Here is a 21,728-nt window from a genome sequence, read left to right as displayed (position 1 = left end):
CTCCTGCAAGCTAGGGAGAACATCTGGAGGTCCTCCTCTAACTTTAGCTTCCCTGATTATTGCTTTCCTCTTTAACCTCGGAGGATGAGGACTGAGGTCTGGTGGATAGGCCAAGCATCAGTGGATCAGAGCTTTGTTCCCATGCTCAGCTTGCCCACTTGCAATCCACGCATGACGATTTCCACCTTGGGGATGCACAGTTGGAGCGATGGAGAAGTGATGCTGGGGAACATGCCCCAGTTAAGAATTCCTGTGCTGCTTTTCATACATCTGAGATGGAAAAACAATGAGCACTTTCCTATTGGTCATAACCAACATACTTTAAAAGTGCACATCTGGCTCGAAACTAGGAAATGGCTCAGTGGTATCAAAAATATATCCAGGGGATGGGGAGTTCTGTGGCAGTAGCACATAAAGGCAATCCTGGCTCTGTTGTACAAGGCACTGGACATACACATACACATAATAAGAGACTGTGATTGCCCAGAAGAGCTCACAGTTCTGACAGAGAAAGGGTGGATAAAACAAAGGATTATTAGCCGTGGGTAGGGCTGGCCTTACGATGAGGTGAACTGAGGTGGTCGCCTCAGGTGCCAGACTGTGGGGGGGTGCCACTAGGACCCAGAGTTTAGAAAATTGTGTCTGCTGCTGGTGCATATGTATTCTCCCAGCTCTAGATGCGCAGAGGTGGTGGAGTGCTGTGCTGGAGGAAGGAGGCCACAAGAGACATAACAGGCAGGCAGGAGAAAAGAGGACATGGGGGTGTCATTTGAGCTCCCCGCCTCAGGTGCCAAAATGTTGTGGGCCGGTCCGGGCCCTGGGATGAGGCCTGGTGAACTCATATCTTTCCAGGCCTAATTTAGGCCTTTATCCTTCTCCTTAGAACCAAAGGCATCATTGATGTGGCAGAGGTTTGGTCATAGCATCTTCCCTGTAGGCACTGACTAGCAGGCCTCAAAATGGCAGCTCCTTTAGGCCAGGGGTGGGCATGAGGCTTCCAGTGAGCTGGATCTACCCCACCAAGCCACTGGATCTGGCCTGGGGCCTCCTCTCCGGAACCCTTAGGCAGAGAACAGCTCACACTTTAACAAGGGGAGACATGATAGCGGTTTTCAGGTATCTAAAAGGGTGTCATAAGGAGGAGGGAGAAAACTTGTTCATCTTGGCCTCTGAGGATAGAACAAGAAGCAATGGGCTTAAAGTGCAGCAAGGGAGGTTTAGGTTGGACATTAGGAAAAAGTTCCTAGCTGTCAGGGTAGTCAAACACTGGAATAAATTGCCCAGGGAGGTTGTGGAATCTCCATCCCTGGAGATATTTAAGAGCAGGTTAGATAAATGTCTATTAGGGATGGTCTAGACAGTATTTGGTCCTGCCATGAGGACAGGGGACTGGACTCGATGGCCTCTCGAGGTCCCTTCCAGTCCTAGTATTCTATGATTCTATGATAAGCCACCTGTTCTCCGTTCTGGATGACTGGGAAGGGAGGCGGGAGATGTCTCATGCTGCTCCCGACCCCAGCAAAATCTCTTAGCTCCCATTGGCCAATCTCTCAGTTTCCAGCCAGTAAGAGCTGAGAATTTTTGCAGGGGTCGGGAACAGCCTCCTCGACCCCCTTCTTCTCCCTCTCAGGCCTGGAGCAGAGCCATATGGAGCAGCCTGCAACAGACAGTCTGCCTCAGGTTTCTGCTGGTAAGTGCCTCCCAGCCAGAGCCTGCCTCTGGCACACCAGTCTTTCCCTTCCCCAACCCTCTGCCCCCCCCCCCCCCACATACCCTTTGCCCCCTCCTGCACCCATACTCCCTCCCAGATCTGGCATCCCAGTCTCCTGCCCCAGATCACAATCCCCTCCTACCCTAGGTCACATCCCAAAATCCTGCATCCCAGTCCCCTGCCCTAGGTCACAACTGCCTCCTTCACCCAAACTCCCTCCCAGACCTCATTCTCCCTCCTGTACCACACTCCTTTGAGCTCCCTTCTGCACCCAACCTCCATCCCAGACCCCGGAATTCCTCCATTAATATCCTGGTAGAGTGTGGCCCTCAACCACTTTCCAAAATTTTGGAGTAGCCCCCCCACCCCAGTCAAAAATTATTGCCACAGTGGCCAGGGGTGCCCAGAATTGTGCAGCACCTTGCTACCCACTGCTCTTGTCATGAGGAACCTTCGCCTTGTCTGCTGTGCGTCAGCTCCCCAACAGCACCAGCCTCTTGCAACACAAGCATTGTTCTCCAGGCCTCTGCAGGCCTGGCTCTCTCTTTACAGGTTAGTGATATGCACTTATCCAGCCTGAGTCCTCCATGCATCTCCCGGGTATGCCCAGCTTCTGACAGAACTCCCTCCGCTCCCAAACGTGCACCTGGAGAACACTGCTCTGCTTTACACCCAGCACACGCCAGTTTAGGGACAGAGATGTAAGTCATAGCAAGCAAAAAGATTGGACAGAAAGGGTTACATATAAAATAAAATTGCAGCATGCACACCAAAGCCTAAACTTAAAATGGACAGGACATTGTTGTGTCCAACAGAGCAGAAATTCACCCTAAGCCTGTCCAGTGTATTACAGCCAGGCCTAGCTGTCATCTTCTGTTCATGGAGTAAGCCATCTGTTGGCTTACTCTGGGGTGAAAGATGAGGGTTGAAGCTCTGTGCCCCCAAACCTGTTGTCTTTGCTTGCAAACAGGGGACTCCCTGCTGCTTGTGGTGTTCTGTCTGCAGTCTCCCCTGGAGACTTTGCAATCGCTTGATTCGCATTTTGCTCAGACTGTAAATAGGCTTTCATTGGGAAGTATACAATGCTCAGTATACAGGAGGACAGACTAATAGACATCTCGTCACTGAACGAAACCTGTTTCACACCTTTTGGTGACCAGCTACGAGCCACAGGTCATAAGAACATAATTTTCAGTATAGATCCAGACCTCTTTGCACATTCTGCGTCCATACATTGTCAGTGATTGAGGCCCAGTGACATTGGCTGTCAGTAAAGTCTCACATGACTGTCTTTGGCAACTAATATGTGCATACCAGACCCTGGGGATCCTTATGCACCCCTGTGACCTCTGCAGTTGGGAAAGTCACAGTGACTCCAGAGGCATTGTGCCTACACTTGTCTGCTCTGAGCTTCTCTGTATTCTCTGTACTATGACAGTCCAATCTAGCCACTACCTTTTATTTCAGTAAAATAGAGCAGTAGGTCACGGCTGTTTAAATCTTCTGGTTTCAACACTTCAGGTGTTTCACTTCAGTAATTCTTCAGCTGTCCAGCACCGCTGGCTACTGGGTGAAGTTGTACAGGCTCAGGGAAGGGACTGTGATAGGTGTAAACAGAGCAGATGAATGTGTGCCTGTATTTTAGCTACATGATTTGATTGCAATGTAGATATAAGATAGCTTAGACAAAGCCCAGCTGAGTCCCATTGTGGAATTCTTCTTCTCTGCATGTGGTAGAAGCTCCTGCACTAAGTTCCTGAAGCCCCTGGTTCAATTCTGCCTGTGGGCGTTACACAGGAACAGTCATAGAAGACCTGTGCTACTCCCTCATTTTAGTGAGCTTGGCTAGCTCGATAGCGCATCAAACTTTTAATCTGAGGGCTCAGGGTTTAAATCCCGAGGGGGTCAGTCAAGGCAGCCTTTCTCTCTCTACTTCATGCCCTGAGGCTCTTTCAAGAAAGCCTTCTCTCTTTTGTATTTTATTTATTTACTTTCGACGAGGAAGTAGGATATGGACTTGAATGGAGGAGACATAATTTGATTCCAAACCATAGTTGGAAGGCAGACCACTTATTGTTGCTTGTGCTTCAGGAATTTCCGGGATGACTGGGATGGTTCCCACTCAGTCAATCAAGGCCTAGTGACACATGGGATTACAGCAGTACCAGGAATTTCCAAGCACAATTTCTATTCAAAACCTCCTGGATGTAAATAGAAAGCCATAGCAATAGCTGCTGAATAAGAGCCTGTGAGTTGAAAAGCTAGAGGAGCCAACAGTTGAGAAAGCAAACACTGCAGCGATATCGGACCATGACCTTTGTACAAGATGTTCCTTGTTAGATGAAGTGAGACCCTCTTGAGCATGCCACAGTGGTAGAGCATAGAGTTAATGGAGTAAATGTGCCACCGAGAGATGCATTTACACTGTGGAGAGACTCAATTAAGAAACAGAAGTGGTTGAACACTCAGAATCTCTAGCAGTCTTACAATCAAAATCACAATATTACTGAAGACAGGAGGAAGAGAAGTCTGAATTAAAGGGTGTTAAGAAACAGGGTCTCTTGCAGACAATGGGCTAGATTCTCTTTTGTGATCCAGCTTCTTTGAGATTCAGTTTTGGCGTGGACAGAGAATTTGGCCAGATAGTTATTTGCCAGCTCTTGTGGTAAGACTGAGGGTAATATTGTAAGCATCTGAGAATTGTTAAGGTTGGAACAAGATGTGTCTGTTAATATAATTGCACATTGTCACAATTACAGGGGACAGAATCAAATCTAACTGCCCAAAGGGTCTCTGTTACTAATTTCTATAGTGTCCAAAATGTGTCGTTATAGTGGACCACAAGCTAAATGTGAGTCAACAGGGTGATGCTATTGCAAAAAAAGCAAACATGATTCTGGGATGCATTAGTAGGTGTGTTGTGAGCAAGTCATGAGAAGTCATTCTTCCGCTCTACTCTGCGCTGGTTAGACCTCAGTTGGAGTATTGTGTCCAGTTCTGGGCACTGCATTTGAAGAAAGATGTGGAGAAATTGGAGAGGGTCCAGAGAAGAGCAACAAGAATGATTAAAGGTCTAGAGAACATGACCTATGAAGGAAGGCTGAAAGAATTGGGTTTGTTTAGTTTAGAAAAGGGAAAATTGGGGGGGGACATGATAGCAATTTTCAGGTATCTAAAAGGGTGTCATAAGGAAGAGGGAGAAAACTTGTCCATCTTGGCCTCTGATGATAGAAGAAGAAGCAATGGGCTTAAACTGCAGCAAGGGATGTTTAGGAAAAAGTTCCTAACTGTCAGGGTGGCTAAACACTGGAATAAATTGCCCAGGGAGGTTGTGGAATCTCCATCTCTGGAGATATTTAAGAGTAGGTTAGATAAATGTCTATCAGGGATGGTCTAGACAGTACTTTGTCCTGCCATGAGGGCAGGGGACTGGATTCGATGGCCTCTTGAGGTCCCTTCCAGTCCTAATATTCTATGATTCTATGATCTGTAGTGTGGTGGATATATGAAGCTCTACATATAAAGCTTTGCAAGCAAGATTCTAGGCCTGGCTTGATAAGTATAAGAATTATAAGCTCCAGTTTAGGAAGCATCTTACACGAGTGCTGGAAGTCAGTCATGCGTAAGTGTTGTTGTGAATAGGATGGATTTAGGTATGTGCCTCAATGGTTTCCTGAATCAGGGCCTTTACTAGGGCTCTTGGAAGCTGTTCTGTGGGAAATTCTGAAATTCAAACCCAGAATTTGTTGTGTCTCGGAACCAAAACTCGCAATTTTGAAATTTCTCATGGAATGGGAGGTGTCTAAAAGTTTTGTTTACAAACATTGAAATGACCTTAAATCCCCCCACCGCCCCAACAAAAATGAACAAGATTTCCTCAGCTGCCAGGGCTCCGACTATCAGTCTGGAAGCTGCCTTGAAGCTGTGAACATCTATACAGGAAAAACACCCACTCTCCCCCAACAAATGCACAGTAGAAGGTCTCAGAGTCCAGGCTAGCAGCTCCAGGCTCATGCTCTTGTAGATGTTCCTGCTGCTGGCTCTGAGACCCACCTCCTCTACCAGGTTTCAGACCCCAAGCAGGAATGTCTGCATGGTTGTATTTAACCCCGTATTATGAGCCCGACCCGTTGACCCAGGGTCTGAGACTTGCTGCCGAGTTTATTTTGTTTGTGGTTTAGATGTCCCTGGAGCAGTGTTTCTGAAAGTGTTCCTCCAAATCACTCTAAAAAACACATTAACTGGCTGCCCCGGTGTGTTTATTTACCGGCTCAGGCCATGGAACCTCGCATGGGCCGGGCCACCACTTCCTGTGGCTCCCTTTGGCTGCAAAGGACAAAAGGAAGACAATGGGAGCCACGAGGCTCCGTGGCCACGGCGCTGGTAAATAAACAAACCGGAGCGGGCAGTTAATGTGTTTCTCCGAGTGATTCCATGGAACACTTTCAGAAACACTGCCCTGGAGAACCAACCCCTGCTTGTCCAGGGCTCCTGGGTCTTTTAGAGCATGTGCACACTGCCTTATAAATCCAGTTTCAGTCTGAGAGTTGAGCTCCACTCCCACTACTGCCCAGATTCAGATCTTTCTGACTCAGGTCAGCAAGTGCTTAAGACCTGGGTCCCGCAATCGAACTGGGGAGGCGTGGGGTCCAAGCTAAGGATATCAAAAAGTCGTGTAATTCGGTAACTGTGTAACCATGAAATATCCTGTTGATTACATGGTTAACCGTTACTTTTTCAAAGGGAATTTACTACAGCCCGCTGCAGGCTCTGCTGTAGGAGTCAGCAGGCTGAGTCCTGGCATGCGCCAAGTCCAGGCAGCTGCCCTCACTCCTAGGCTGTTTCCACTGCGGCTCTGCACTGTGAACCTCACAGTTCCTTGCTCCCAGCCAAGCTTTTTAAAATTCAGAGCAGCAGGGGGAGCAACCTGGGTGCGGGATAGGTGCTGGAACGTGCCTTCCGGCTCCAGATTTACTTGCAAAGTTGCAGTGGGGGAGGGGGACACTGTGGTTAACCAGTAACATTAATGGATAAGCATCGCTTATCCGTTAACCCGTTACTCTCTCATAGAATCATAGAACTTTAGAGCTGGAAGGGACCTCCAGAGGTCATCGGATCCAGTCCCCTGCCTTCACAGCAGGACCAAGCACCATCTAGATCATTCCTGATAGGTATCTATCTAACCTGCTCTTAAATAGCTCTAAAATATCTCTTGTGACCATAGTCCAAGCCCAAGTTCCACTGTGACACTGTCATACTGCAGTGTGGACGCAGCTCATGATTCAGCCCTGAGTCTGAAAGTTTGTGTAGTGCAGTATGGATGCGTTAGCATGGTTTCAAGGTGCAAGCCCAGCAATTGTAAACCCAGGTTTACTATGCAAGGTGGATGTACAAGCACGGGGTTTGGAAACACCGACTCCACAAGCCTGGGTCCCACAAACTCATGTTTACAAGGAAGAGTAGATGTACCCCCACAGTCCGGGTTCTGCAGCTGCCCGCAGGCTGGTAAGAAACCAGGCAGCTCTCAGCAAATGTGTCAATTTTGAATAATTTTTCAGTGGAAAAGTGTTCTGTTGGAAAATTGCCAACCCTTTAATCACTTTAAATGACAGCATGAATACTTCTTTCCCAAACCCCTTATCAGTGTGTCTTTGGTCGCCTAAAAGGTACAGATACAGCTGTCAATTTTGAAATCATGATAAAAAGGATACAATATATTTATAATATGACATGTTTTATTTTGGTGGTCTCAATAAAAGAAGAATCACTAGAGATTTATGTTGAATATTAAGGTTCCCTTTATAAAAGGTTAATTATTAATAGGCATTTTAATTAACGGATAATCAGTTGTTATAGATTATTATAGAGTCCAAAATTTCAGTAGAACCATGTACTCTAGCCACATCTCCTACTGATGCAGTTATAACTGTAACACACATTACTCACATTTATAATGTGCTTCTAACATTGATTATTCACTCTTTATGAATCATATATAATGAAACCTTAATGTAAAGTATGACCAAATCAGATATATATTTTTGAATGCGCACACAGTCTTTGATGTAAATTTATTTAAAATCTTTGGTTTCAGTGAAAGTACAGTGATTAATGTTTTTGTCAGGTGTTTTGCATTCTTCAGGCGATTTCTATAGAAAGAGCTGATTATATGATCCGAAGTTGATTTGCACACCTCTTTGTTTATGGCCCAGATCATGAAGCTGATTAAACAAGCAATCATGCTGGCTTTTTACAGCACGCTTTTGGAATTTTGTAACCTATTAGAAAAATACAAAACTGCTCAGTTCAAAACTTAATCTGTGGACTAACAGAGCCATTTTGGCTATTTTCAAGATGTTTATTTTAGCAATGCACATTTGGCTTTTTTCCAAGATTCCCACTGAAGAACCCACAGTGAACAAATCATTTTCATTTGCAGCATGCTACTAAACCTGTTATGTATACATTCATGTTTTCTAGTGGGCAAATTAGCATGTTAAACACAATTTTTTACTATTACTTGTGTTGCAGTAGCACCTAAAGGCACTAGCCATTGCTAGTACTAGGCATTGAATAAATATAATATCAGGCACATTCCCTGCCCTAAAGAGTTTACAGTCTAAAGAGACAAGCCAGACAAATTATTCCCTATTTTTCACCTGGAGAACTGAGTTCCTATTGAGACTAAGGGAAGTCTGTTATAGAACTGTGAATTGAATTTGCATCATCCCAATCCAAATCTCAACCACAAAAACACCCTTTCTTCAAATCAAGCCGGTTTATAAAGTAATTAAAGCTGAGATGTAGAATTTTTTTAAATTTTAATTCACAAGGACATTCTTTCTAGAAGGGGTTGCAGGTTTTTCCAACACAGCAAGTTTTCTGCAAAACTCAGTTTCATCAAAATCCAAATGTTCTGTGGGAAGGTGTTGCATTTGACAACACTATCAACAGGGAAAAATGGAAATGAACCATTTTGATGAGGGAAAAGTGTACATTTGTTTGGATAACTTTCAAACATTTCATTATGACTTTATCTTTTAGAATTTATGTTAAAATATTAACTTTATTGTAGTAATTTACATAGAAATAAATATAATTTAAAAGTGGACACAAGATGCATCCAAATGCCAAGGATGAAATAAAAAGATTTTGAACATGTTTCCCCATCAAAATAAAATATCTCAGTAATCTGGAATAAAATCTATTTGAAATACTTTTTTTGTAGGAAACTTCAAAATATCATTTTTTTCATCTTGATTGAGCATACCACCCCCCCCCCCCCCCCCACAAATGTCACCATTTTCCTGCAGAACAGAATTATCCAGTTTTCAACAGTTTGAATGATTTTGTTGTCTCCTTTGGTTCCCAGTTGACAGTTTTTAATACCAGCAGTTAACTGGAGAACCGAATACATTGTCGCTCAAAACAGTTCTTCCACAGGTTTCAAAGCACTTTATAAAGGTGTTTTAATATTGTGATCAGTGGAAGATTGAGATACAAGGAGACTTTGGGCCTTGTGGTAACTCAGGCAGTGTGGACAACTTGATTAACATGTGAGCCAGAATACAATCCGGCGTGCTTGTCCATAGCTCTGCTAGTTTTCTCTGATGAGTGTGCTACTAGATACTAGAGTACCGGGACTATTGTTCTAATTTGATTCTGAATGACAATTCCTGTGTTCCCACTGATGTTGCGGATTAGACTGGAGCTTTTCTGACCCTAATGCATACAAAGAGGCATAGAACAGACACGGAGACCAGGAATGATGAAAATGAAGGCACAGTTTCTTTTCCGGCTATTGCTGCACTTCTTTTGAAAGGCCATAAATCTGGTTCCATCAGAGAAATTTATGTAAAAATGGTGCTATATAAGGTGTGGGGAAGTTAGAGACTAGTTTAATCATTATTTTATACAAGCTAAAATATAGGGCTTTTAATTGCACGAATTTAAATCCATTTGGAGGCTCTTTGGCTCCATAAAACGGACTCCATCGTTCAAATGCCATTAGAGAAGGGGCTTTTAAAGGAGCATAGGAGAGCACAGAGCCCCATGTTGGCAGTCCTGAGTTCTGATCCTGTCTTTGTCACTGGCTCTGATTTCTAAAGGTCCGTAGGAGCCTAAAGGTGCCTAAGTCTGCCACAGAGACTTCACTGGTGTTTTTCAGTGCCCACAGACTTAAAAGTCTGTAGCCGCAGTGCCACCCGATGATAAATGCCCAAAGCCTTGAGAAACGGGGCTCAGCCCTGGCCACAGTCCTGACTTCCCGAGCAGTACTTCTGCCCAGCTCACCCAAACTCATTAGTTAATCGACTCCTGTGGGTGTCAAAGGGCTTTGAATGAGGCTCCTTGGATAAATGCACCCTCTGGCTTTGGCTCTCCTCCAAGAGATGCCCTAGGCTTGATTTTTTTTTTCCAGTGGTACTGAGCACCCCTGGCTGTCATTGACCTCCCTTGGCGTTATGGGTCCTGAGCACCGCTGGATATTGGGCTCAAGTGGGTCACTTGGAGCCTCGCTGCCCTCCTGTTTCCTGATGTGTAAGACATTGAGAATAAATGTTTTCTACCTCACAAGCATGGGGAGAGGAGTAGTTAGGTAAAAGTTTAGCCACCTTTGTTAAAAACAATACAGCACCTGGGGGTATTACCGTGGCTATGAAATACTGCTAGGTGTATCGCTGAGGGTAGAGATGCCACTGACCCTCAAGTCCTTGAAAACAGGTACTGATATAGGGCCAGCTTGTGAGTAGCCATAACACAACTGAACAATAAGCCCCTTTCCTAACCCATCATTCTAGAGCAGGGGTGAGCAATAAAACAGGGTTAGCCCCTGGTGGGTTGCTGCTGCTATATTTACCTGCACATCTACAGCTCTGGGTAAATGCAGCTCCCATTGGCCGGGAACAGTGATCCGGAGCCAATGGGAGCTGTGATCCCCTGTATCTGTGTAACCCACACATCTAGTGTAGTTTACTGTCCCATGCAGTGGCATGTAGACCACAGCAACAGATAAAACCAAGAGACTACAGGATGGGCTGGGAGCCAGCTGGCTTTTAGCTCAGAGGGTAGAGTCTTCTATACTAAGCTCCAGAGGTCCCAGGTTCAAATGCGCCTGGTGGTGATTACATCTGCAGAGGCGCAGGTAAATATAACAGAGGCTAAACCCTGGCAGACCAGATCCGGTCCATGGGCCAGTATTTGCCCACCCCTGTGCTAGACTTAGCCAGATCTTGGGCTCATGTCCTTCAAGGAGTGCAAAGGCTGAATTCTACCTGCTCCCTTTAGTCAGCAAGGGGATAGAGACTTGGTGGAGCCATTGGTCCTTGCCTCTTCTTCCCCAGTGCTTTGGCTAAGAGTTGGCAGGGCATGTGGGGACGGGGAGTAGTTTGCATTTTTGAAGGGCTGCATTAAATCACTTCCACCTCAAGAAGAGGCTAGTTTGAGGGTGCTGCAGCCTATAGAGAGTTGTACAAAAGGGCACAATTTAGCCCACAATCTTTGGATCTCTGGTGGAATTATTTCATCACTTTACACCTTTTAGGTCCAGTCAGCAGCATTCAACTCCAATGGGGGCTAGCTCAGGTCCTTACCGAGTGCAGCATTGTTGTGTGGGGTCTCAGAAATACTCAAGACTAACTCGGCTACCCCCTGAAGCTTCAAGATAAGCAGATTGTTTCAGTTCCTACCAAACATTAGAATTTATTCCTATATTTAAGTCTGGTGGTAGCCCTACAATTTTAGATGATGGGGCCATTTCACTGCTTTCTCAAGCCTCGTAACTTCTGGAGAAATGAGTAAGATGACAAATTAATGGCTCTGATCTACAAGTGCTGACGTTCCCTTGTGTGCTGAGCAGGGTGAGATGATGAGCTGGGATCTTATGGGGCTGTTTGAAGCTTGTGGGTCAGGAACCCAGCAGCCTAATAACAAAGACACAAATCCTTGTAGTTGAGAAAGGCCCAGAATGCAGCTGGCCCAAAGTGGTTTCCCCTGGGAGGGAGCAGGACATGGCAAATCTGCATAAACATTTTTTTTTCATGACGTCCATTGGGGATTGTGCTGCCTTTGTGGGTGAAAGCCCGTGAGTAAAGTTTAGGCCTAGTAACCCTCAAATTCTTGTTCTTGTTCAAAACAAATGGCATAACGTATCTCATAAGTTACAGCCTTCACTTTGGGGGGCAAGTCAAGACGAAGGCAGGGTCAGGCCAACTCCTGCCGCATCTGTAGTCTGCCCATTTTTTTGAGCCCAGTCAGTCGGGCTTCTGAGCTGGATATGATATGGAAACTGCCTTGATAGTTGGTAATTGCCTTCAGGCAGTGGAAGGAATTTGTACATCCAGACAAATAAGATTAAATCGATCCGCACCTTCAATACCCTGCATTATGCCTTGCTGTTGACTTTCCTGTGGAACCTGGCATCAAATTGTTTTCAGGAGACTTGGGGCGGGGGGGATGGAAAGACTGGTCCTCACTTGCAAGTTAATTTGGAGTAACAGTGAGCATGGATTTAAAGCACAACGGCTATCCCTAAGTAACTTCAGGTGCAGTCACTTCTTTCTGGAATGAATGCGGAGAGTCCTGCTAATCCATGCAGATCTGCTTTATCTCCGCAGCTCATTTTTATGAATACAGATGTGGCTGCGGATACAAGTGTTGTGTCTGCGCAGGGCTCTGTGCATGTGTCCTCGCCCTGCCCCCCATGCATCAATTCTGGAATATCTCGATGTGTAGACAAGCCTGAGGCCTCCTCAGGCACCGCCACTCGTGAGAGGATTCTGAGCGACTTCCATTCAGCCTTGGGGGCTGTGAGAGGGAAAGAAGAGCCGGACTGCAATGAACTCTAGACACACCCTGCTCCTAACATGCACACTGTGCTGGGACTGGGTGTGGGGCTGCACTAGCAGTTCTGCAGTGTGGAGCCTTCGAGACTGGGGGCGCGTCCCAGCAGGGCACTGCTGCCCTCTCAGGGTGTGTCTAGACTGCAGGCTTCTTTCGAAAGAGGCTCTTTCGAAAGCATCTTCCGAAAGAGCCTCTTTCGAAAGAGAGCGTCTAGACTGCACGGAGAAATTTCGAAAAAGCGGCTTGCTTTTTCGAAAGAAAGCATCCAGTGAGTCTGGATGCTCTCTTTCGAAGAAGCCCTATTTACATTGAAGAACGCCTTCTTTCGAAAGAGGAACTTTCGAAAGAAGGCGTTCTTCCTCGTGAAATGAGGTTTACCGCCATCGAAAGAAAAGCCGCGTTCTTTCGAATTAATTTCGAAAGAACGCGGCTTGAGTCTGGACGCAGGGGAAGTTTTTTCGAAAAAAGGCTACTTTTTTCGAAAAAAACCCTGAGTCTGGACACAGCCTCAGGGTATGTCTACCCTGCAGTCATAGGGTGTAATTGCAGCTTGTGCAGATGAACCCAAGCTATTTTTAACCTAGCCAGCGCAGGTATTAGAGCAATGAAGCTGCAGCAGCATGGGCTTCAGCACAGACTAGCCCACAAGTGGTTACCCAGGGTTCCAGGTGGGGCTATAGAGCTGCCACAGAAGGCCGGGTTGCTGCAGTTTTGCTGTTCGGGTATCTGAGCTGGCTAGACGAAAGCTGGTGTGGGTATGTCTCTGCAAGGTGCGCTTGTACCTCCCAACTGCAGCATAGACACACGCCTTAAAAGCCTTCTCTGCTATCAGAGCAGTGTAAACTGGCCAGAATGTAAGAGAAAATCAGTTCCCAAGAGGATGCTTTAAAGTTCCCAGTTATTTCTCCTACTGGATATGGAGTGGATTTACTGGGCACCCCTGGGCAAGTTGCGAAAGGATGCATGTTGAAAAGGGCTGAGGCTTGGTCTCCTCATCTCAGAGTGAAAATTGAGGCTGTAGCACTTGTGCTTGTGCTGTTGTGTTAGCACTGGACCTGCTGTGCAAATCTGAATTCTTGTCCCTAGCTAGCTGACCACAGGTGCAAATGCACCCACAGTATGTTTTGCTTGTACAAAAAAGTTTTGCAGGTGTCTATTTTACCTGCAAAAGAGCAGACATCTTGTCAGGAAACTTGGCATACAACCACTATGTGCCTCAGTTTTTCAGGACTAGACCCACCTCGCAAGTATGCTGTCTAATAAATATTTACAAAGTGCTTAGAAAATCCAATGTGGAAGGTGCTGTACAGAAATGCAAAGGAATATATGATTTCCAAGACCTACAATCAGGATTTTAAGCTCTTTCTTAACTAACCTGAAAGTTTCTCAAAACAGAGCAATTTCACACCTGCTGGGCCTGATTTTCCACTGGTGACGTCTGGCATAGCTTCACTGATTGAGTTGAGTGCCAGTTGTCACTCCTGTTAAAAGGAATTGGGCATCTAAATCCTATTGTGCTTTGTAAATTCCAGCCTTACAAAAATTAGTGAATGCTGAATGCTACAAAAGATTTGTGTTGTTTGGCTGGAAGAGAGTGGATCAGATATTGTGAAACTGAGTAGAAGTACCTAGGAATTTGGTTCAATCCTTCCTTAGCTCTTCACAAACAATAATTCACTGGCTAGTTAGTGATGCCGTAAGGGCTGCCTTGTCGGTCACCTGGCAAGAATGTTGTGGAGTCTCCACGTTACTGCCCTGTCAGTGGGTCCAATGTGATCGTGGCTTTTGTCTTTCTGGGGTGATTGTAAAACATTCACAAATACCTTTTATGACAAGGGGGATGGGGTGAGCCCAAAGCATGTGGTTGGGAAGATGCAGATCATCCCTTGCCACCTCATCTGGTGTAAATCATTGTCCTTGACTTCAGTGGAGGTACACCTACTTCCCCCAGCCGAGGATCTGACCATGTGTGTGTTGGGAGGGGGAAGTATGTATATGCATGGGGGGCGGGTATGTGTGTGCATGGAGCTGTCTGCATTTGCTTCTAAAACTATTAACTCCTGGCTCTGTTCTCTGTTGATACAGCAAAGTGCAGAGCTGATAAGCCCATGCGGGTCCTGCCCATGGAAAGTGGCTCTGTAATGTATGTAGAGTCATCTGCAGTGCTAAATATTTCTTTTATTTTCCTTCCTCAGCTATCAAAGAGAAATACGCTGACTGGACGGCATTTCTTATACACGATTTGACAGGCTCCCGGACGGCACCTGCAAATTTACTGGAAGGCGTATGTATTAGATTGCAGTTTATATTTAATAGTATTGTATTATAGCAATGTTCAACCATTAAAATATGGGGCCATGTGCTTGCAATGTCTGTTTTCCCTATAAGGGGCGTTTATACTGCCTCTAGGAGGTATGATCTTAGTGTGGGTAGGCAGACGGGTGCCAGTTCCACTTACATTAGCATGCTAAAAATAGCAATGTGGATGTTGCGGTGAAGGCAGTGACTTGGGCTGACCATTACAGCTTGGACCTAGGGGGTCAGGCGGGCATGGACTTGTGCTGCTAGCTTGAGCTTCCGTTCCTGCCACAATATCCACATTGCTATTTTGTGTGTGCCAGTTTGAATGGAGCTAGCACCAGTTTGTCTACGATTGCTGGGAGTGGCACCTCCCAGCTGCAGTGTAGACATAACCCTGTGGGCCTGATTCAGGTCAAAGAAGTTTTCCTATTGGAATCCTGTCGGAGGGAGTTCATATCACAGGTAGGCCCAAGTAAGGGACAGGAAGCCTCAAAATTAGAAGAATCTAGGTCTCTCCATTGTGGAGTTTGAGGGAGGACTCTGGAGTGGTCTGCCCCGGGGAGCATTAGGTCTCTCTGGCCGGCCGGGGGTTAGACCAACAGACACGTGGGGTGGGGAGGGGGAGATTCAGTGAATCCGCTAGTCAACCCAAAGGTCGATGCTAGACAAAGCCTGGGGGGGGGGGGGCATACAGAGAGAATTCATTTTCCTACTGGATCTCCCTCCTGTAAAGTCCAGTTACCCACTGGGGGCAAGATTAGGCGATTAGTGCACAAAAGCTCACTAGGCTATAAGGAATCTCTCTCTGTTCTGCTCAGGTGAGGTGATGGGGACATGTTAAACACACTGCCAGATGCCTTGGTGCTCTAAGCACTGAGCATGGGTGCAGGGCGAAAGACATCCATGCCAAACTCCCCTGGCATCGTGCTCGCTTAAAAGCGCCAATTCCAGATTAGGTTCGTGGGAAGATGCACTGACGTGCATGGTCCCCTTTGAGTAAATATTGGGCCCATTGATGATGTCATCTGAAGTTGTGTGAAATTGGCAGCTTCTTTGCAGGGACTCTCCGTGCTCTTGGCTCAGTGCTGCACTGGGGCTTTGGAGAAAGCATTTTCCTGCAGGAGCCATCCCGTACAGCAACTGGGGTGATAGAGATACTTGCAATGTGCGCTATAGCATCACCTGGTGGCTCAGGAATGTAGAGCACAGGCTAGCCGGATCTGTAGTGCTGGGATATTCCCTGGATGAGACTGGTCCTCTGCCCTACCTGGTTAAATTATGAGTTAAAGCAAACATGGGTTTTACGTCTGTGTAAACTCTTGTTTACCTTTCAAAGACATGCATTTCAAGGTACTCCTGTCTTTGATAGCTTTAGTCCTGCCCACTCCTGCAAGTTACAAATATGCACACTCATTTTTTAACAAGTGTGTGTACTTGACTAGTTAGCCACCAGGGTTTTTAAGTCCACAAGGCCGAACATCCTATATGTTCAAAAGAAACATAGGACATGACTCCACTGGAGAGTTTACAGTGGGACCGCTGCACCAATACAACTGCACTGCTCTAAAATTTCTCAGGGACCCGCTCGAAGCCAGTGGGAAGGAATTCTCCTGTCGGCTTAACTAGTCCAGTCCCCGTGAGTGGCAGAAGCTATGTGAGTGCTGTCCACACTGGTGCTTATGTCAGGGTAACTTGTGTCACTCAAGAGGATAATTTATTTACACCCCTAAAGTGACATAAGTTATGTCGGCATAAGGTGTAATGTAGACACAGCCTTAGATGCTTGTGGCAGATGGGTCTATGGTCATGCTCTCTGCTAGAATATGTGGAGTCTTAGGGCTGGAGTCTTATTTCACACTGGCTCAATTCTAGGTTAATGTGAATGAGATCAGAATAAGCCCCTATGTCACTTGTAGGCTATAACCTTCCCTCTGCTTAGATTGGTAGAAGAAACAGGCAGTTAGCAAGTGCAGAAGTAGCTTGGATAGAAACAGTAGCTTGGATGGAAACAGTGTGCAGTCTTGTTTTTAATGTTGTTATGCTCTGTTATGTGCGAGGTATGTGGGTAATACAGTACGTCATGCTGTGTGTGTAACCCACTAGAAAATGGAATTACTGTTAATCAGCACGTAAGCTCATTGTTAACATTGCATATTGATTTAACAAGGTAATTTTCTGTACTGGAGCTGTTCATAAAAGGGCTTTTGCTGTACTTTCAAAATTAATACTCAACACAATTCAAATATTAATTTTAGCATTTTGCTCTCATGGATAAGTGACAACTGATTGTTTGGCTTAGATTCGAGTGCGTAGATCAGAGAAGCAATATTAGCTTTCTAATGGCCAGGGATCTATTATAATAAATTAAGTCATTACAGGGTTACTATATCCTTTGATGTTAAAGAATGCTTTATTGCACAGAAGCAATTGTTGTATGGAAGAAAAATCACATTACATCAGCCTTCCATGATGTTATTATATTTAGAAACAGTATTTTGCCATGACATGATGCTTTATGAGATTGTATGGATGCATTTAAATAAGTACAGAAAGAAAGTGGCTAACACTGAAAGCAAATGTATTGCACTGAGATGTATCAACTGTTCACAGAGCTGGTTGAAATTTTTCATAATACAACATTTCAAATTTATTTTTTTTATTTTAAAAATAAAAGGGAACAAATTCCAAAAGAAATCTTTCAATTTGAACCCTGACCATTTCCATTTTATTGATAAACTCTAATGCTGGCAGAAGTTTGAATTTCAAACTTTTGCAAATTTTTGGAATGGAGAAAAAAGGGACGTCCCCCCGCTGCCAACCAGCCCTAGAATGAACCATTTTCAAACTATCTCTTATTTGCAATCCCTATAAAGGCTATTGGTTTTTACTGTCTTTTTCCTTCAGCAAGCTTGGTACACGAACAACTAACAATTTAGGCCACAATGCTTCAAACAGTTATGCATGTGCTTAATTTCATTGCTGTGGACATTTGAGACTGCTTGGAAAAGCAGATTACCAATTCTCCTGATTTTAGCATGAATCTCATGATTGTTTTAATATGTTTCTTAATTCCCCAACTCCTGGAATCCAAAGATTTGTGTGTGAGACTCTCAGCTTTCATTTTAAAAAAAGTATGTTTCTATCCCTCATGAATTTCAGAGAAAAGCTTGAAAATGAGAAGCAAGTGCCCTCTAACCAAAAGAGAAATAAAAAGAATCCAAAATGTATTATTTTGTGCAACCTCCCCCAACCTCATGATTTTTATTCTAATCACATGATTTTTGGAGCCTGACTCATGGTTTTGAATGCTTGAGGCTGGTGATACTGCAGTGTTAAAGCTGAGCATGTGCATAAGTGTTTGCAGAATCAGGGCCTTAGAAAGTCCTCTGTGTATAAGGAAACATGCATGGTCATTGGGACTTCTTGGTTTATTTTGCAGAATCAGCTAAGAGGGCCTGATCCAGAAAACTTCTGTCTTTTAGTGCCTGATCTCATGCACTTTGAAGCTCATGCATATTCCGTGGCCTTGGGATCAGGCCTTCAAATTCCCACTGGATGGCCCAATCTTCCGCCCACTGAAGTCGGTGGGAGGTTTGACATTGATGACAGTGGGAGCAGGATCAAGGCCATGGTGCATGAGAGCCCTGTGCACAGGGGGCTTTCAGGCCCATGCCCTGAGTAGCATTAATCTCCATTAATTTCCAGGCTCAGTCCTATGATGGGATATATACTCCAAACTCCAGTTAGAGCTAGTGGGGGTGAAATCCCTTTGTAGGACTGGACCCTGAGTCTGTAAGAAGAATGCTACTAGCTGGATTGCTAAGAATCCTAAAAGGCCCAACAGGAATATTATTTTATTTTTCTGCTGGTCGAGAAATTAGCACAACTGTTGTTTTTCTGTTTGCTTCTGAATTTGCGCTTGGAAGCCGTTGGGTAAAAGAGAAGGAGAACAGACTGTTTGCTGATAGCGTGGATGATGGTGTGAAAAACAAAAAATAATCTTCTGCTGTCGTCTGTTTCCTTGAGAAGTCTTCACATAAAATTTAAAATAAGGAGTTTTGCTTCTATTCAAACAGCCTCTGCGAGGAAAAAACCCTGTAGACCTCATTACAGTTGATTCCTTAATAGAGCTGCAGGATTCTCAGAACCCTTTTCAGTACTGGATAGTTAGTGTGGTTGAAAATGTTGGAGGAAGATTACGCCTTCGCTATGTGGGATTGGAGGAGACTGAATCCTATGACCAGTGGTTGTTTTACTTGGATTGCAGACTTCGACCAGTCGGTTGGTGTCAAGAGAATAAATACAGAATGGACCCACCTGCAGGTAAAAAGGCTGGCTAAAAATATGCTCTCCCACTTGCATTTGAAATCTGTTTGTTTATTTACTGAGCATGCCGGGGGATCTGCTGTTTGTTTCTTCTAGTTTATCAGTCATGTTTTTGAACATTGGTGTCTCACTTCAAACCCAACAGGCTGGTGCAATTGGTGAGGGCCCTGAGCATGGCCCTGTGGCTCAGACTCAATTCATGGCTCTACCACAAATTTTTCTATATAGCCTTAGGGCAAAACATTTAGCTGCTGTGCCCCTCGTCTGTGATACGGGGATAAAGTGGCTCCTTTTGGGCTTTATGGTAAGCAGGTGCACTGTAGATTGAGCACTTGTTTGCAATGCACTAACATGTTTTAGAGACCTACCCTCCGTCTGAATTGGCTACAAGTTGTAAGTTCTTCAGAGCAGTGACTATTTCTTACTATGCACAGCGCCTACTAAAACAGGGGGCTTCTAGGTGGTATTGTAATAATCACAATAATAATGAAAGTTTCCCGAGAATTGTGTTTTGGAGCGTAATGTCTCATGCTGGGGTCAACCAGAAATAACTCTAGTGAAGTTAATGGCACTACGGCAATGTAAAACTGGAGTGAAAAGACAGAAAACTAGACCCACAATGTAGTAACTTTATATAGGTAAGTAATTGAGTGGTGCCCTCTAATGGCTGGAGTCACAAAGAGGTGAAGGGACCTACTACTGCTGCTGGCATGGGGAGCTCTCTTTTAATGCCGATGGTAGAAGCCTGACTTTTTAGAGTTGAAAGACCACGATTATTCTCTCCAGTTCTTCTAAAGCATGTTTGTTTTTTATTAATTGTGTCTGCTGTTGCTATATTAGGGTGGGACCAAATTTAACTTCAGGGGATGTGCCTGAAGGATGAATTTTCCCCATCAGGTTGGACGGGAGTGGACAAATCTTGTCCGTTTCACTTTTGAAGGACTTTTTGTTTGATGCATTTCGTCTTGATTTAGAGCTAATTTTATGTGCACTCCGAGAGCCGCCCCAAGTTACGAATTCAGTTGAACCCAACAACTCAAAACGAAACTCGGGCAGTGGCACATTTTGCCTGGCATTGCAAAGCCAGCCCATTTTGCAGCATTACAGTTTCTACCACAAGTCATGAAGCAGCCTGAAGGTTTAGTTCCAGCTTGACTCAGCTGCATCAAAACATTTACCTCAAGTTATAGCTTATTGTGAACCCTCAGGTCAAGCAAATTTCCCCTTGAGGAGTAAGGATGATTTCTTGGCTAAGGGACAGGGGATCTGGCTTTTATTCTTAGCACTTCCTCTGTCCCGAGGGACAGGTCACTTAACCTCTCCGGGCTTCTGTTGTCTCCTGTAACCAAAGGAGTGTTTCTGTTGATTTCAACAGATGTTGTGTGTGGGAGAGTGGGAAATATCCATGGGAATGTACTTTTAATGCTGCTTCCCTTGTATATTGTGAATCTTGAGAGCAATTACTAGCGCAAACACATTAAAGCTTTGTCTACACTATGGCTTTTGCCAGAAGAGGCAATGCAAATGAAGTGCTGATTAGCATTTTGTCACACTTCATTTGCATAATCTAGTCCAAGCCGGTTTTGGACAAGGGGTTTTTGCGCAAAACCCCTTTTTGTGAAAAACGGACATGTTTTGCGCAAAAATGGCTCAGAATAGATTATTCAAATGAAGCGTGACAAAATGCTAATCAGCACTTCATTTGCATTGCCTCTTCTGGCAAAATCTTGTAGCTTAGACATAGCCTTAGGGAGATCAGTGTAGCTTTGTTGGTCAGAGGTATGAAAACACCCATACTCACAGTCGACATAGCTATACCAGAAACCACCTCCATCTCTTCCATGTAGATGTAGCCATGCTGACAGATGAGTGCTACTTTCAGGGCTATGGAGGGAGTATTGCTATGCCAACAGAAAAACTCCTGTCAGCATATGCTACACCTGTAGTAGAGGACAGTGCCGGTGTAATGCTGATGGAGTGACTATATCAGCAGAGCTGGTATAGTGTAGATTAGCCCTGTTTTATATAGGAGTCTGTGAGTTACAAGCCCCCCACCTTTTTGTTTCTCATCCCTGATGACCTTGCTGACCAACATAATTATCAATAAATGCAATGCAGAAACATCTGTGGTTCTTTCTTTCTTTCTTTCTTTCTTTCTTTCTTTCTTTCTTTCTTTCTTTCTTTCTTTCTTTCTTTCTTTCTTTCTTTCTTTCTTTCTTTCTTTTCTCCCCATTATTTGGGCCATTTACACACTAATGCAAATCTGAAGTAACTATTAAAGTCAGCACGCTAGTTCTTCAGGATAGTTTCCAATAGCTTCAATGGAGGTACGTTGCTTCACTCTGTTAAGCTAAGGATCTGTTCCAGTGGGGTTACATCAGACTACCAGAAGTATGAGAGGAAAGTTGCCCTTGCTTCTGCCCCAGTCACTCCATCCATCTCTTTCTTGATTAGTTCCCTCCTAACCTTCACTCTTCTCCAGGCATTTTGCTAGCTGTCTTGCTCTCCACTCTGTGGACAAGCCAAATGGCAATGTGAAATTGACTATGTT

At 44.8% G+C, this 21,728-nt stretch overlaps 1 protein-coding gene across 8 annotated transcripts in view; it reads left to right on the top strand.

Moving 5' to 3' along the window:
• Positions 1-21,728, top strand: part of SFMBT2 (Scm like with four mbt domains 2) — a 209,178-nt gene that overhangs the window by 76,923 nt on the left and 110,527 nt on the right. For 6 of the 8 annotated variants that reach the window (XR_012903105.1, XM_075925991.1, XM_075925987.1 and 3 more), the window contains 2 exons: positions 14,746-14,834; positions 18,928-19,174. Coding sequence is in view for 7 of the 8 variants with exons in the window: in XM_075925991.1 (XP_075782106.1) it covers positions 14,746-14,834; positions 18,928-19,174 (336 nt within the window). In the remaining variant the exon portion in view is untranslated. Of the gene's footprint in view, positions 1-14,745; positions 14,835-18,290; positions 19,175-21,728 lie in introns of those variants that run through there. The other 2 variants (XM_075925993.1, XM_075925992.1) reach the window with 2 other exon arrangements.

The sequence above is a fragment of the Pelodiscus sinensis genome, chromosome 1, assembly GCF_049634645.1.
Source record: "Pelodiscus sinensis isolate JC-2024 chromosome 1, ASM4963464v1, whole genome shotgun sequence".
In the NCBI taxonomy this organism is placed as follows: domain Eukaryota; kingdom Metazoa; phylum Chordata; order Testudines; family Trionychidae; genus Pelodiscus; species Pelodiscus sinensis.
The sequence above is the reverse complement of the archived record's forward strand: the minus strand, read 5'-3'. Positions and strand labels throughout refer to the sequence as shown.